The sequence below is a fragment of the Vicugna pacos genome, chromosome 3 (assembly GCF_048564905.1).
Source record: "Vicugna pacos chromosome 3, VicPac4, whole genome shotgun sequence".
NCBI lineage: Eukaryota > Metazoa > Chordata > Mammalia > Artiodactyla > Camelidae > Vicugna > Vicugna pacos.
In genome coordinates, this window is record NC_132989.1 from 4,923,520 (window position 1) to 4,938,711 (window position 15,192).

General features: G+C 35.3%; 2 protein-coding genes across 2 annotated transcripts in view; one reads left to right on the top strand and one right to left on the bottom strand.

The window, feature by feature from the left end:
* Nucleotides 1-10,010: 10,010 nt before the first annotated feature.
* On the top strand, nt 10,011-11,336 carry LOC140689303 (olfactory receptor 2G6-like). The gene has a single exon (XM_072949691.1). It carries the CDS (start codon nt 10,197-10,199, stop codon nt 11,145-11,147), a length of 951 nt encoding a protein of 316 aa, XP_072805792.1. The 5' UTR covers nt 10,011-10,196; the 3' UTR covers nt 11,148-11,336.
* A 2,599-nt stretch (nt 11,337-13,935) lies between these two features.
* Nucleotides 13,936-15,192, bottom strand: part of LOC116279760 (E3 ubiquitin-protein ligase HERC2-like) — a 71,111-nt gene continuing 69,854 nt past the window's right edge. Inside the window, exon 5 of the transcript XR_012066216.1 lies at nt 13,936-14,400. The gene's annotated coding sequence lies outside the window, so the exon portion shown is untranslated. The remainder of the gene's footprint in view (nt 14,401-15,192) is intronic.

Genomic DNA, 15,192 nt, shown 5'->3' on the forward strand with positions numbered 1-15,192 from the left:
CTTATGAGCTTATTAGTTAGTTTGTTTTAAAGTATAATTGGCCTACAGTGCTATGTTAGTTCCTATTACAAAACATAGTGATTTGGTATTTCTATAAATTTCAAAAATGATCCCCAGAACTCTAGTTGCAAATTGTCATCATGCAAAGATGTAACATTGCTATTGACTATATTCCCCACATTTCATATTTTATTTATTTTGCAACAAGAAATTGATACCTCTTAATCTCTCTCACCTATCTTTCCCCTCTGCTCTGGCAACAACCTGTTTGTTCTCTGTATCTATCACTCAGTTTCTATTTTATTAAGTTTGTTAATTTGTATTTTTAGATTCCACATATAAGTGAAATAATAAAGTATTTGTTTTTCTCTGACTTATTTTACTTGGCATAATACATTCTAGGTCCATCCATATTGTCACAAATGGCAAGATTTCATTCCTTTTTATGGCAGAGTAATATTCCTATATATGTATTATCTATCTATCTATCACATCTTCACTCTATCTATCTATCTATTATCTATCTATCTACCTATCACACCTTCTTTATCCATGTATCTATTAGTGGACATTTAGGTTGCTTCCATATCTTGTCTAAATATTCCTGCAATAAATGTAGAGGACATAAATCTTCTTAAATTAGAGCTTTTGTTTCTGCAGATAAATACTCAGGATGGAATTGCTGGATCACATGGTAGTTCTATTTTTAGTTTTTTGAGAAAACTCCTTACTGGCTGCATCAATTTATATTCCCACCAACAGTACATGAGTTTACTCTTTTTTTCCCCCACATCCTCCCCAACACTTGTTATTTGTTGTCTTTTTGATAATAGCAATTCTGACAGGTGTTAGATTATATTTCATTTGGTTTTGATTTGCATTTCCTGAAATTACTGATATTGAGAATCTTTTCATTTGCCTGTTGGCCATCTGCTCATCTTCTTTAGAAAAATATCAGGTCAGGTTCCCTGCCCATTAATTAATCAATTAGTTGTTTTCATTTGTCTGTTTGTTGCTGCATAGTATGAGTTCCTTGTATACTTTGCATAGTACCCCAGATCAGATCTATCTTTTGAGAATGTCTTCATTCACTCATCAGGTAGCCTTTTATTTTGCTTACAGTTTCCCTCACTGTGCAAAAGCCTTTTAGTTTACTATAGCCTCATTTGTTTATTTTTGCTCTTGTTTCCATTGCTTGAGGAGACATCTAAAAAAGTAATATGAAGACCAATATCAAAGAGCATACTGCCTATGTTTTCCTCCAGAAATTATATAGCTTCAGGTCTTAGATTTAAGTATTTAGCCCACTTTGAGTTATTTTTGTGCATGGTGTGAAAGAGTAGTCTAGTTTGATTCTTTTGCATGTAGCTGTCCAGTTTTCCCAACACCATTTATTACAGAGGCTATCCTTTCCCTGTTCTGTATTTTTGCCTTTTTTTTTTTGTAAAAGAAAGACTTCATATATTTGATTATTTTTTCTTATTTAGAATGTTCACAGAAAGCATACCTATTCTAGGCATATAGTTAATCTATAAAGATATATTAATTCTGCACTTTAAAAAAATCTTCTAAATATATTTCATCTACTTAGAGAAAATAATCAAATATTATCGAAGATGAAATACCATTTAAAATCTTGACTAAGTATGATTTTTAATTTTTTGGAATATATTTTCTTCATCTGAACTCTTCTGACTTGCTTCCAAATGTCAATTTTCTTATATTTTGTTATCTTCATTTGTTCAACAAAATATCAATTTTAATTTCCCATTTAAAAAGTTTTGTTGGAATGATTAATAGATGCAGTGATTATTTTTATTAAACATTAAAAAGTAATCCCAGATACATTAATTTTATGTATTCTGTCCATGGGAATTGCATTGTGGGTATTAGGTCAATTGAACGGTAAGACTTTTTTCCCAGAAGTGATCTCAGAACCATAAATTCCCCCTTGAATCTTTCCAAGTTTAATTGGTGAATTGAGATTATAGTCCCTGCGGTAATACCATTATAAACTAGCCATATCCTAAATCTAGGTACTTTATGCCAAAGGGGAGAAACTGTTCTCCTCCATTTCCTTTCCGACTTACTCCTTGTTTTAGATTCAAAATGTAGAACTTACTGTCGTTCTGTGGCTTTACTCTCCTGAATCCCAAACAGGCAACGAGTCAGGAAGAGCAGAGCAAGAATCCAAACTCTCGCATCCGCTACTTTTCTTCCTTAGTTGGCACTTTTACATCATCTTCCCAGGAAATTAGTATCTTTTTTTCTACCTGGATTGGCCAGCATTTATAACTGGAATCACACAAAAATACTAAACTGAAACGAGACCATCCAAGAAGAGGCTGGGATCATCCACAATATCAGGTATTACAAAATAGCTGCTGAAAGAAAGTAAACCACAGATTCTTCTATGTAGCAATGTCCACATAATTTTAAGATGCAAGAACAAAGACTTATGGCATCCTAGAATTCTTCCATCCACCCTTAGTACATGATAACCCCTCTGCAGGGCTGTGCACTGAGCTCTTGATAAAGCATATTAAGCGTAAGGATGAAGCAGTCCTTGGATGGTGGGAAGAGATGGAGGGCTTAAAAAATTGGGAAGTAGAAAGAAAATATTGTAATTTCAAGTGTGATTATTAAAATTTGCCATGTGCAAATAACATGAGCTTGACATCACACAAAATATAAAATATGTATAAATCAGAATGGCTATTTTTTTTAGGAATTCTTTTTAAATGAAAACTGAATTCTTCTGAAACGAAAAACTCATATTTAAGACAGACAAAAGAATATGCAGCCGTGATGTGAAGTAACACTTCACTTACCTGAACAAAGACACAGGCATAAAGTAAGACTGACATAGAGACATACATCCATGTATTCGAAAGACATTACATAGAACTTCATGCAAGCTATTTTAAAAAATAATTTTATAAGTGTTAAGGCTTGCAAAAATAAATTTATAATTTGAGTCTTAATTTTACTTTTCTTAGTATTGAGAAACATTGGTGTGTCTGTATGTGTGTTTGAGAGAGAGAAAGACAGAGACAAACAGAAGTACTGGCAGAGAGATGCTGGGTGATTGGAATCCGGGATATTTCTACTAAAAGCTACTACTCTGTAATGACAAGAGGTAACAAGAAAGAAAAAGAAAAAATGGCTGAGGGCATTTTAACGTTATCCATGGTCATAATTTCTTAATATAAAATGGAGGAATTATTTTACATCACATTTTAAAATAATATACAGAAATGCATACTATGTATGCTTCAGAATGTTTATTTGAAACTTTAAGAAAATTTAACACATAAGCTTCAGTTCCTTGAGAAATGAATTTACCTAGAAATTTAAATTTCTGGCCAATATTGAGTAATGTGTTGCTATCATAACTCTTCAAGTAGAACTTACAGATATTTCCTATCTTGATACTTTTATTGTAAATGTACCACTAAAATCACACCCTCCTTCAGTTATCATTCCAGCAGTAATAAATATTTTGAGTTTTTAACACCCTTGTTAAACCCATTGTTCTCTTCCTTAATAACTTTCCTCTAAAAACTGCTTTTGCTGCATCCTGTAAATGTTGGTATGTTGTGTTCCCATTTTTTTTTCCTTTGGAATCAAGATTTTGTGATTTCTCTTTTTTTTTTTGTTGTTGTTGTTGTTTGACTTTGTCACTCCTTTTGCTCTAGAATGTATTACTTTCTACAGATTCATAATTTTTTTTTAAATGTACCTTTGCTTTGTTTTCTCACATTTTAGTTTTATTGTGTCTCAGTTCTTCGTCAGGTCTTCTCTGGGTTGAGTCTGTTTGGGGATGTTTGAGCTTTGTGTAGCTGGATGTCCATAACCCCACTCAGAATTGAGAGTTTTCAGTCATTCTTTCTTTAAATAGACTTTCTCTCTTTTATTTATTTTAAAAAAATTTTTATTTTATTGAGTTATAGTCAGTTTACAATGTTGTATCGATTTCCAGTATAGAGCACAACTTTTCAGTCATACATGAATATACATATATTCATTTTCATATTCTTTTTCACCATGAGCTACCACAAGATCTTGTATACATTTCCTTGTGCTGTACAGTATAATCTTGTTTATTTATTCTATATATAGCTGTCAGTATCCACAAATTTCGAACTTCCAGTCTATTCTCTCTTCTATTTCTGAAGCTCCTGTAATTGTCTACCTTCATATTGTGTATCTTGATGGTGTCCCAGAACTCCCATAGGATTTTTTTTCACACTTTTTTTCTTTTTACTCCTCTGAATGGATAGTTTCAAGTGACTTGTTTTCAGCCTCACTGGTTCACTCTTTATCAAGTCTTCTGTTGAAGTTTGCTATTGAAATTTTTAGTCAATCACTGTATTCTTCAGTTATCAAATGTTTTTGTTCTTTCTATAGTTTATTTTCCATTGTTGAAGATTTCATTTTGTTCACATATTACGTTTGTTTTCTAATTTTATGTAGTCATCTGGGTTTTCTTGCAGTTCACCCAACACTTAAAATAATTATTCTGAATTATTTGTCAGTCACTTCCTAGATCCCCCTTTCTGTTGGGTTGGGCACTGCAGTATTTATTTGTTTTTAGTGGAGGTGTCATGTCTCCCATTGTCCTCACGATCCTTGAATCCTTATGTTGCTATATGGAATTTGAGAAAGTGGTCATCTCTTCCATTCTTTACAGATCCATCCTGGCAGATACCCAAAGACTTTTGCAGTCATCAAAACGGTGTTCTAGCCAAGCTAGCTTGTAATACACACGAAGAGGTGGGGAATCCTGCTAAACAGACATACATTCACTTTCATATTCTTTTTCACTGTAAGTTACTACAAGGTATTGAATACAGTTCCCCGTGCTATACAGTATAAACTTGTTTATCTATTTTATATATACCAGTCAGTATCTGCGAATCTCTAACTCCCAGCTTATCTCTTCCCACCCCCTTCCCCCACTGGTAACCATTTCTCATATTTCTGTTGTCTGACATTGCCTCTTCCTTCAACTGGTCATCAAATCTCTGAATTCTTGTTTATCTGCTTCATGATATCCTCTCGTTGATGAAAGTGCTTTATTAAGATATTTTTTAAGTTATAAATTAAGTTTGAACATTATATCATGATTTAGACCTGCTTTTTGGCAACCGTTTTCAGGTTAATTTACTTAATCTGCGAAGAAGTTTGTTAATTATTGTTGTTTGCTTTTTGGTCAGGACACTGCATTTTTATGTGTTATTATTTAATGATTTAATTTGCTTTTCCTGTTACTACCACATTGAATTCCACAGGCTTGCAGCCACTGGGGAATCATTCCTTCTTTCTCTGGCTCTATTGCTCTGTTAACTGTGTACCTACACTTTTTTTCTCTAAGTCCCACTTTTTGTCACTTCCTCACCATTGACCATGACGGATGACGATGTCATTTTGTTAGCTCTATCCCCTTCTCCCAAGGCTCTTTCAAACATTTCTCTTCATCTTTTCTCTGATTGCTCCCTGCCTCCTTGTCTGTAAGACTCATGTACAGCTCTTTACACTAATGGTAAGCACTTCTCCCCAGAGGGAAGCTCTTTTTGATATTTTGGGGCTGTTACCACCATTAGTGACCCTGAGTGCCCTTCTTGTTTTCTTCAAGGCCTCCTGGCCCCATTCTGGGTTTTCTGCAACAATTGTGATGAATCTCAGAAAGGTATTTTGATGAATACCTTTCTTCTCCTTTACATGTAATTTGGTGAGCTTTTGTTTGTTTGTTTGTCTGTCTTTTAACTATGATGAAGCTACCATGTGTGCTTTATTTTGCTATTCATTGTCCTGGATGTTTGGTATATATTTTTGGAATAAAAGTAAAAATATTAAGATTAGAAGACTATCTATTGTAAATAGTGCTGCTATGAACATTGGGGTGCAGGTGTCTTTTTGAAGTAGGGATCCTTCTGGATATATGCTCAGGAGTGGGATTCCTGGGTCCTATGGTAAGTCTATTCCTAGTCTTTTGAGGAATCTCCAGACTGTTTTCCACAATGGCTGCACTAAACTGCATTCCCACCAAAAGTGTGAGAGGGTTCCCTGTTCTCCACAGCCTCTCCAGCATTTGTCATTGGTGGACTTTTGAATGATGGCCATTCTGGCTGATGTGAGATGATACCTCATTGTAGTTTTGATTTGCATTTCTCTGATAATTAGTGATATTGAGCATTTTTTTTCATGTGCCTATTGATCATTCATATTTCTTCCTTAGAGAATTGCTTGTTTAGGTCTTCTGTCCATTTTTGGATTGGGTTGTTTTTTTTTTCTTATTAAGCTCCTATGAGCTGCTTATATATTCTGGAGATCAAGCCTTTATCAGTTTCATCTTTTGCAAAAATTTTCTCCCATTCCGTAGGTTGTCTTGTTTTACGTATGGTTTCCTTTGCTGTGCAGAAGCTTGTAAATTTCATTAGGTCCCATTTGTTTATTCTTGCTATTATTTCTATTGCTTGGGTAGACTGCCCTATGAGAACATTTTTGAGATGTATGTCAGATAATGTTTGGCCTATGTTTTCTTCTGGGAGGTTTATTGTATCTTGTCTTATGTTTAAGTCTTTGATCCATTTTGAGTTGATTTTTGTGTATGGTGTAAGGGAGTGTTCTAGCTTCACTGATTTGCATGCTGCTGTCTAGTTTTCCCAAGACCATTTGCTGAAGACACTGTCTTTATTCCATTGTATATTCTTGCCTCCTTTGTTGAAGATTAGTTGACCAAAAGCTTGTGGGTTCATTTCTGGGCTCTCTATGCTGTTCCATTGGTCCATATGTGTTTTTGTACCAATACCATGCTGTTTTGATTACTGTAGCTCTGTATGCAACAATGAATGTATGTATGTTCCCGTATAACTGGAAAATTGTGCTCTACACTGGAAATTGACACAACATTGTAAACTGACTATAATCCAATAAAAAAAAAGATTAGAAGACTATCTAATAACACCCAGAACTTCCTTATTTATGTTTGAAAATTTTTGCATTATTTGCCTGTGTGTAGAAGGAGATAATTAGGGTAAGGGTGCAAAGGATTTTCAGTTAGTGGTCCAGGTAGTAGAAACAGATTTGGAAGAGGGAAGTTGTTGAAAAGTTGGTGAGGGGATGCTGACACACAGACAGACAGAAGCCCCTTACATATAGATGTGCATATATATTTCAGGAAATTTTTTCTCAGTTCATGATTAGCTAGCATGCACATCCATCATTTGGCTTGCAAATTCTAATTCTTTTCTACTATTCTTTTATTGGCAGAATTAATAACTAATACCATAAACAAAGTGCTTGTAGTGCTAAAATTTTCTTCCTTCTTTCTTCTACAGTATTCTAGTTCAAATAAAAACTCTGTTTTTCATGTTATCTTGATTATAGAGGGATTTTGTACAAGTTTGTTTCTTTCTTACATTAAGGAAAGAAAGTCTTAACTACCACAGATTCTAAACTCAGAGAAATGTATGTATTGTTTTGATAAAACAGTATCCTATGTACATTTATATGTATGTACATATATATGACATGTTTACATTTATATAAAAATGTGATTTTATAAATTATATATAAATGATATAAACATATAATAGATCCTGTTTTATATATGTTTAAAATAACACATGTATATATAATTTTCAATAGCACTACGAGCTACAAAGAATCAATTGTAATTTGAATGAGATGACTTAAATGTTTTAACATTTCATCATCTTCATCTTTAATTAATGGAGATGTATACAATCAAAACATTTGTTTTTATCTCTTCTGTTGGAAGTGCTGAAGCGAGGGTAGATTTCACTTTGCGCTCCATGCCTTGAGCCTTTGCATGAGAATCTGCATTTTTGCTATCAATGAGGACATGTATCAAATGTTTACCCCCTGATGTCCATGGACCAGGTATGGCGAAGTATTCGTAAGTCTTCTGTTTCCTTATTTTTCTCTTTTATTGCAACTTGAATTCTGATGTGATTTTAAATACAGATACAATTATAAATATGGTATAATTTATACATACGTTTCATTTTGTACATTCTGCATCTTATTTCAGTTTGACATTGGACGATAGTACTTAAAGTAGTTTTTAAATATTGACCAAAATATCTGGTAATATTTTGAAATAAAATATTTGCATAAAATGAAAGGAGGAGGTCAGTTGCTTTGCTGTATAAATAGATAATTTTAATAATCAAATATATCAATTTTAAAATGGACAAATATAAGAAGAGCAAAATTGAATAAATATAAACAAATAACATCAACTTAAAATAAATGTTAAAACAATGATTTTCACAAATTACATAAGGGGCAAAAACTAATAAAATTTCATTTAGCCGTGATGAATTGACATGAGTAGCTTTCAAACACCTGGAAAGGAGTATTTATTGTACTACGTCTGCAAGATTTAAAAACTATATTGACTTTCCTATATTTTGGCAACTAATTCTATTTCTGGGGCTCTTTAAACAAATCAAAGTATAAGTAAATGTATGGATTTTTTTCAAAAATATTATAGTAATAAACTTTAACCAACTATAATGACAAATAATAAAGCAATAACATTTGCTACATGATGAAAGTGGATGCAGTCTTTGAAAATAAGTTTTTTTGGTGTGTTTTTTAAGCCTTTGGCTATAAGATAATCCAAAAAACTCAGGATTTGGTCATATAGTAAGTATATACAGTATAAAGTATCAAAAATTTTTAAAAATAGATTTAATTTACATTTTTTGGGGGGCGAAGAGGTAATTTGGTTTATTTATTTCTTTATTTAATAGAAGTACTAGGGATTGAACCCAGGCCCTCATGCATGCTAGTCACGCACTCCTCACCTTAGTTATACCCTGCCCTCCAGATTTATTTTAATAAATTATTGTAGTATAATTTGATGACCAACGATTTAATATTTATACCCATTATATAATAAGTATGGGTATATTGTTGTTAAGGTACAGATGATGAGCGAGGAGCATGGGTATGAAAGTAGGTTTTTTAGTATCACTAAGGTGAGTATAAAAAGCAGTTAACAGTGATCATACTTGAATGAAAATATTTCAAGTAAACGTTATCTTTTAAATTTATATATTTTTATTTTTCAAATATTATATACTAAAATATAATGTGTTCCAAGTACATCTTCAAACAAAATAGTACATAATTTGGTGACTATAAGCAGCATTAATTTCAAAATTTAATTTGAAATTAATTCGCAACATTTGGACTTGAAAAGGATATATAAAGCTTTCAAAAATTTCAAAATTATTTTGCAACATTTGGACTTGAAAAGGAAAATATATAAAGCTTTTGTTTCAGGTGGAAGTACCTACCAAGGAGAGAGCTAAGGTAAACTAGTTCTCTGACTCATCTCCAAACACTTGTAAGTTAAAGCTACAGTAATTGAGGAATGTTAAAAGTAAGTGGAAAGGAGATACGTGAAGAGAAGAAGATGGGAAGTGAAGGAGGAACCATGGAATGATGTGTGTGCGTGTGAGATTGCTGTCTGGGTATTTCATTAAAAATGTCAGCAGCTCAAACTCTACTGTCACTGTCCAAACCCATGAGTGGGCATCTGGTTGATGCTAATCTGATTCTCATCTCCTCTCTGTCCTCTCTCCTCAAGACTATGTCTTCAAGAGCTCCTTTCTCCATCACTCGTCACATCACTTCAAACTCCTCATGATGCCTGGGATATACTATCACTACCTACATCTAACTTACGTTCTTTGCAACATCTGTGTTAATTTTTCCTAGTGTCTCCCCCGTAACTGTCTGCTGTTGTCTAATTTAAAAATGCACAATAGCAGATTCTTCTAGGAAGACCCAACCAAAATTGATAGAGTATAGAGTCTCACAGATGAATATCACTAATTTATCGAGCTGTCTCTTCTAGAGGAAGACTGAAGAGTGGATGTTAGATTATGAGAGGGAAAAAGAGGGCATCGTGATGGTGTTTGCATTAGAGTTTCTCCCATTAGAAAAAAATGAAATATGCTTCAAGGAAACAAAGGGAGTAGCATTTTCTGTCAAAGGATATACAGTGAGGAAAGTGCTATCATATTTTACAGCCTGGCTGAATGTTACAAATGAAAGAAAATCATATCTGAAGCCATTACAGTTTACCAATGTTCACCTCATCAATTTCTGCCTCCAGAATATAAATTCTGTTCTAAATTGAAGTCTGCAGGATAATGGAGGAAAGCAGCAACAGTTCTGAAAAGGGATTTCTTCTCCTGGGATTTTCTGACCAGCCCCAGCTAGAGAGAATCCTTTTTGTTATCATTTTGTTTGTCTACATCCTGAGCCTTCTGGGGAACACCGCCATCATTTTGGTGTCTTGCCTGGACCCCAAACTCCACACTCCCATGTACTTTTTCCTCTGCAACCTCTCTTGTGTAGACATCTGCTTTACCACAAGTGTTGCCCCGCAGTTGCTGGTTACCATGAGTAGGAAGGACAAGAACATGAGCTATGGCGCATGCGTGACACAGCTCTATGTGGCCATGGGGTTGGGCTCCTCCGAGTGTGTTGTTCTCTTGGCGGTCATGGCTTATGATCGCTATGCTGCCGTCTGCCGGCCTCTGTGCTACACAACCATTATGCATCCTCAGCTCTGTTTGTCCCTGGCCAGCACAGCATGGCTCGGTGGCCTCATCACCTCCCTGATTCAGTGCTCCCTGAATCTGCAGCTGCCCCTCTGTGGTCATCGCAAACTGGACCACATTTTTTGCGAGGTGCCAGTGCTCATCAGACTGGCCTGTGTGGACACCACATTCAATGAGGTAGAACTCTTTGTGGCCAGTGTAATCTTTCTAATTGTCCCTGTGTCACTCATCTTAGTCTCCTACGGCTGTATCACGCAAGCTGTGTTGAGGATGAAATCAGCAGCGGGGCGCCGGAAGGCCTTTGGGACTTGCTCCTCCCACCTGGCTGTGGTCATCATTTTCTACGGGACCATCATTTTCATGTACCTTCAGCCAGCGAAAAGTAGCTCCAGAATCCGGGGGAAGTTTGTCTCTCTTTCCTACACCATAGTCACACCACTCTTAAACCCCATTATCTACACTCTGAGAAACAAAGATGTGAAAGGCGCTGTGAGGACACTAGTAATGGGAAATGCTTTGGGTTCAGAAAGGGGATGAGCTGTAAGTATAAATTTAGCGTGTTGTTTTTAGCTTGTGGATGACTTGTTCTGAGTACTGTTTTCCTGTTCAACGCCATAAGCAGTCGTAAAAGATGGAGAACTCTACAAGAGGCTGACACACTCAAGCCACAATAAGTTTCATTCTTTCCAAACATCGTTCTCATGGAGTCCAAGATTCTATGCTCCGTCTACAGTAAACTCTTTGGTCCTCCTCGACCATGCCATCAACTTTCATGCACTAATTATTTCACCCTGTAATACTGGTCTATCTGGTAAACCTCGACTTCGCCCTAAAATCTCAGATAAAATGTTACCTGTACTCTCCAGGTTTCTTGAAACATGAAACATGATTCATCTCACCTTCTGGGTAAAACTGTTTCATAATAAATGTTGAGAACATAAAACATACCCTATTTTATTTATACATTTCACACCATTATATATATATACACACACACACACACACGCATACATATATATACACACACACATATATACACATATATAAATATCTATATTTAGAAAAAATATATTACCACTTTTCCACAATATCAGCTTAAACCAGAGAAGAAACTAGCCTTGCTATATTGACTCATTTATGTTAGGAAACCAGAAATATAAAATAGAATTGTGATGCAAATGTTTGCTTCATTATTTTATTAAAGTAATCAAAGGTGCAAAATTTTATTAAACAGATTAATCCACATATAATTCGATTCATTCCTCTTTTGTTTAAAGGGGTTAGAGGTTGAGTAAAAGTGAGAGAAAGTGTGTGTCATTCTCTTTGTCTCTGTCTCTCTGGCTCTCTCTCCCAAAGAGAGTGAAATTCATCAATTTGTCAGTCTCAAGTATTTTAAGAGAAAATTGTGGAAGTGAAAAAAATGGATTTAATCTACAATCTTAATTTTATTTTCATCTTTCATTATAATACCCACAAGGGAAAAAAGAACATGAAAAGAAAAAGTAAAATTCATACGTGACTTAGACTTAAGATAACAGAAAACTGAAGCTCATGTAAATACAGTTTATAACAGAATGTTGCTGTCAGTGTATAAATGTTAAAGTGTGGACATGTCTCTACTGCCAAAGACTAGATTGAAGGCGAAATGGCTGCACATTTAAGGATAAAAAGCATCAGAAGAATTTTCTGAATGAATCAGGGGTGCTGCTCCAAAAGCATCAGTCCAATTTACACCTATTAAACATCTTCATAACAAATAAAGTGATGAGTATTTAATTTAACAGAAAGAAGAGGCATAAAAGCCTGGTTGAATTTGTCTTCTAGATTTTTCTTATGTGGGTCCCCTACTCAGTAATGGAAGGAAGAGTGGGGAAGCTATTTGAACACGTTCAGGAATGCACACTTTCATTTATAACATCCAAAGAGAGAAGTTCTACAGGGAACCTCACGTTTCTAAAAACATCATTTCTGTATGCCCCGAAAAATACAACACAGGAAAGAACACATGTATGTCAGACTCTAAATCAATTTAATTAAATAAGGCCTCTAAGACACAAGATATCACAGTTGAAACACAAACACAAAAACAAAACACAGCTAAATACCCAAATGCCTTTAGCTTTTCTGTAAAGGAAAGCAAATGTTTAGTAAGTAATGTTTTAATATCTTACTTTATTTGGGAATAACCTGGTTATTTCATGAAATCCCATCATTTAACTCAATTTAACATAATTCTAAAATTTAAGTTACCAAATATTTGGAAAGATCATGTTTAAGTAGATATTTCTAAACAATAGGTAATTCTGAAGAGTCTACCCAAAAGTTCTTATCTTATTGGTGTTTAACTTACTTATAAGAATTTTGTCACACCAAATGATTATTTTTTGACAAATATGCAACAGATATAACAAGATCTTATTTGACTTTAATTAAACCTGGGTACAGTGAAAGTATTATACTTAATATTGATGACTCTAAAGACATGCCTATATTAATCAGATTAACAAAGTTAAGCTAACCTTAACACCAGGTATTAACTTAATATTGAATGTTTCCCAGTTTGATGAGAAGGTTAATAAGAGACCAAGAGGGAGGCACCCCTTTGTTTTCAGAGCCTTAGGACCTTGTGGTGGCCAGTGGGAAGAAAAAGAATTAGAGGTTGAAGGAGGGTGTTTTTCTAGAGAACCCAAATTAGAGGTCAGAAAGCAGAAGCCAGTATTCCCAGTAAAAAAACAGACATGAGTTTATAAGATGCACATAGCCTTGAGATTGGGCACGGCCAGGGCGAGTGTTGTTTCTTGAAGTGTTGTCTTAGATAGAGGACCCAAACATATATGAAAAGTTCCATAGCAAATCTTCATTGATAGTTTTGGCATTTAAAAAGTGGCAGAGGAATAATTTTAAGAAACAAGAGAATAATTGCAAGGAAACTAGAAGAAGACAGATGATAATAAAATATAAAAATATGAATAGAATAAACAAAGACAAATGTGTCTTTAAAAATAAATTTAATGATTATAGCAAGAGTGATCAGAAAAAGCGAACCATATAATAATTAAAAATAAAATTATAATAAATAAAAATAAATAAAAGCAAATTATATAATAAAAATAAATAAGATTTTAAAAATTAAGTAATAAATAAATAAAACAGAGTTAGATGTAATAAACTAGGAATCATAGAGTAGATTGAACAGATGTAGCATGATGAGTTGAGAAATAACGGAAATTGCATAGAGTTGGATAAGTTAGATGATGAAGAATTCATGGGACGCAGGAGAAAGAGCGTGGTTATGGAGAGTGCACAATGAAGGCAAGTCGTCTAGCATGTTTACAGAGGTGATGGCTTTATTGCTGCTCTGGCATAACCTTGCTTAGCTCCGCTTGGAGGCAGGCAGGGCTGGCGGGGTGGAGCTAGCTCACTCTCCTGGCATACCGCAGACCCTCTGGTGAGGCAGACAGGTGTGCCACATGGGCCGACCCGTGCACTTAGCTGGGTGCAGGGGAGGCGGCATTGTGGCCTCCATACTCCTGTCCAGGGTCCTGGCTTGGTTGTCTGCTGGGCTGTCCTGCACCACTTGGAGCAGCCACGTGTGCCACGGTCTGCACCTGGTCCCTGCCCAGCCCAGCTGCTGCTCACTTATCATGCCCTGTATCCTCACTCCAGCTGCAGAAGCCGGCCCCAGGGGCTGGCGCTCCACTGGCCTTGGGGAGGGCACATATCTGTGTCATGGCACTAGAGAAATTCTCACGGGAAGAGGGGAATAAAAGTTACCTTGATTCTTAGTCACCTGAAAAAAAAAAAGAATTTTTAATGAAAGACAGAAAGCGTGCTATAAACGGAAGGTTTCTTTAGTAAAGTAAAAAGATAGTAAAATATAGTACACCCTTAAGAATTGGAGGTGGGCCGACCCAAGAGGGGGAAAAGGATGCTACTCTTTTGTTTCTCCCGTCTTACAGCCTGGCTTAGGGGGCATTTTTGTGACTGATTGATTGACAGCTCACAGTCTTTGAGTGCTCAGGTTGACTGATTGACAGCTCATGTTCCTTGTGTTCAGGCTGATTGACAGCTCACGTTCCTGGTGCTCAGGCACGCCCATCTCTTTTGCACATGCACACAGAGAAACTTACAGGAAGGGACTCAAACTGAGCACCTTATCCTGAATGCAGGTGTACTGTTATTTTCTGGGTTGCTCCTTCCCCCTTCCTCTCCCCTTTGCTTGATGCTTATTTCTGTCTAACTGCCCAGCAGTTCAATATCACTAATCAACAGGGAAATGCAAATTAAAACCACAATGAGAGATCACCTCACACTTGTTAGGATGGGTGTTAAAAAAAGAAAAGAAGAGAGATAACAATTGGTGACAAAGATGTCAGGTAAAAGGGACACTTGCACATTGTAGGTAGAAATGTAACTTGGTACAGCCATTATGGAAGACAGTATGAAGTTTCCTCAAAAAACCCCAAAATTTTACCATCATATTATCCAGCAAAATAAATGTACATAGTCTCTCAAAGATGTGGAAAGGGAACAACTGAGGTGTCCAGAGAGACAGATGGATTAATAAAAAAAATTGTCAATG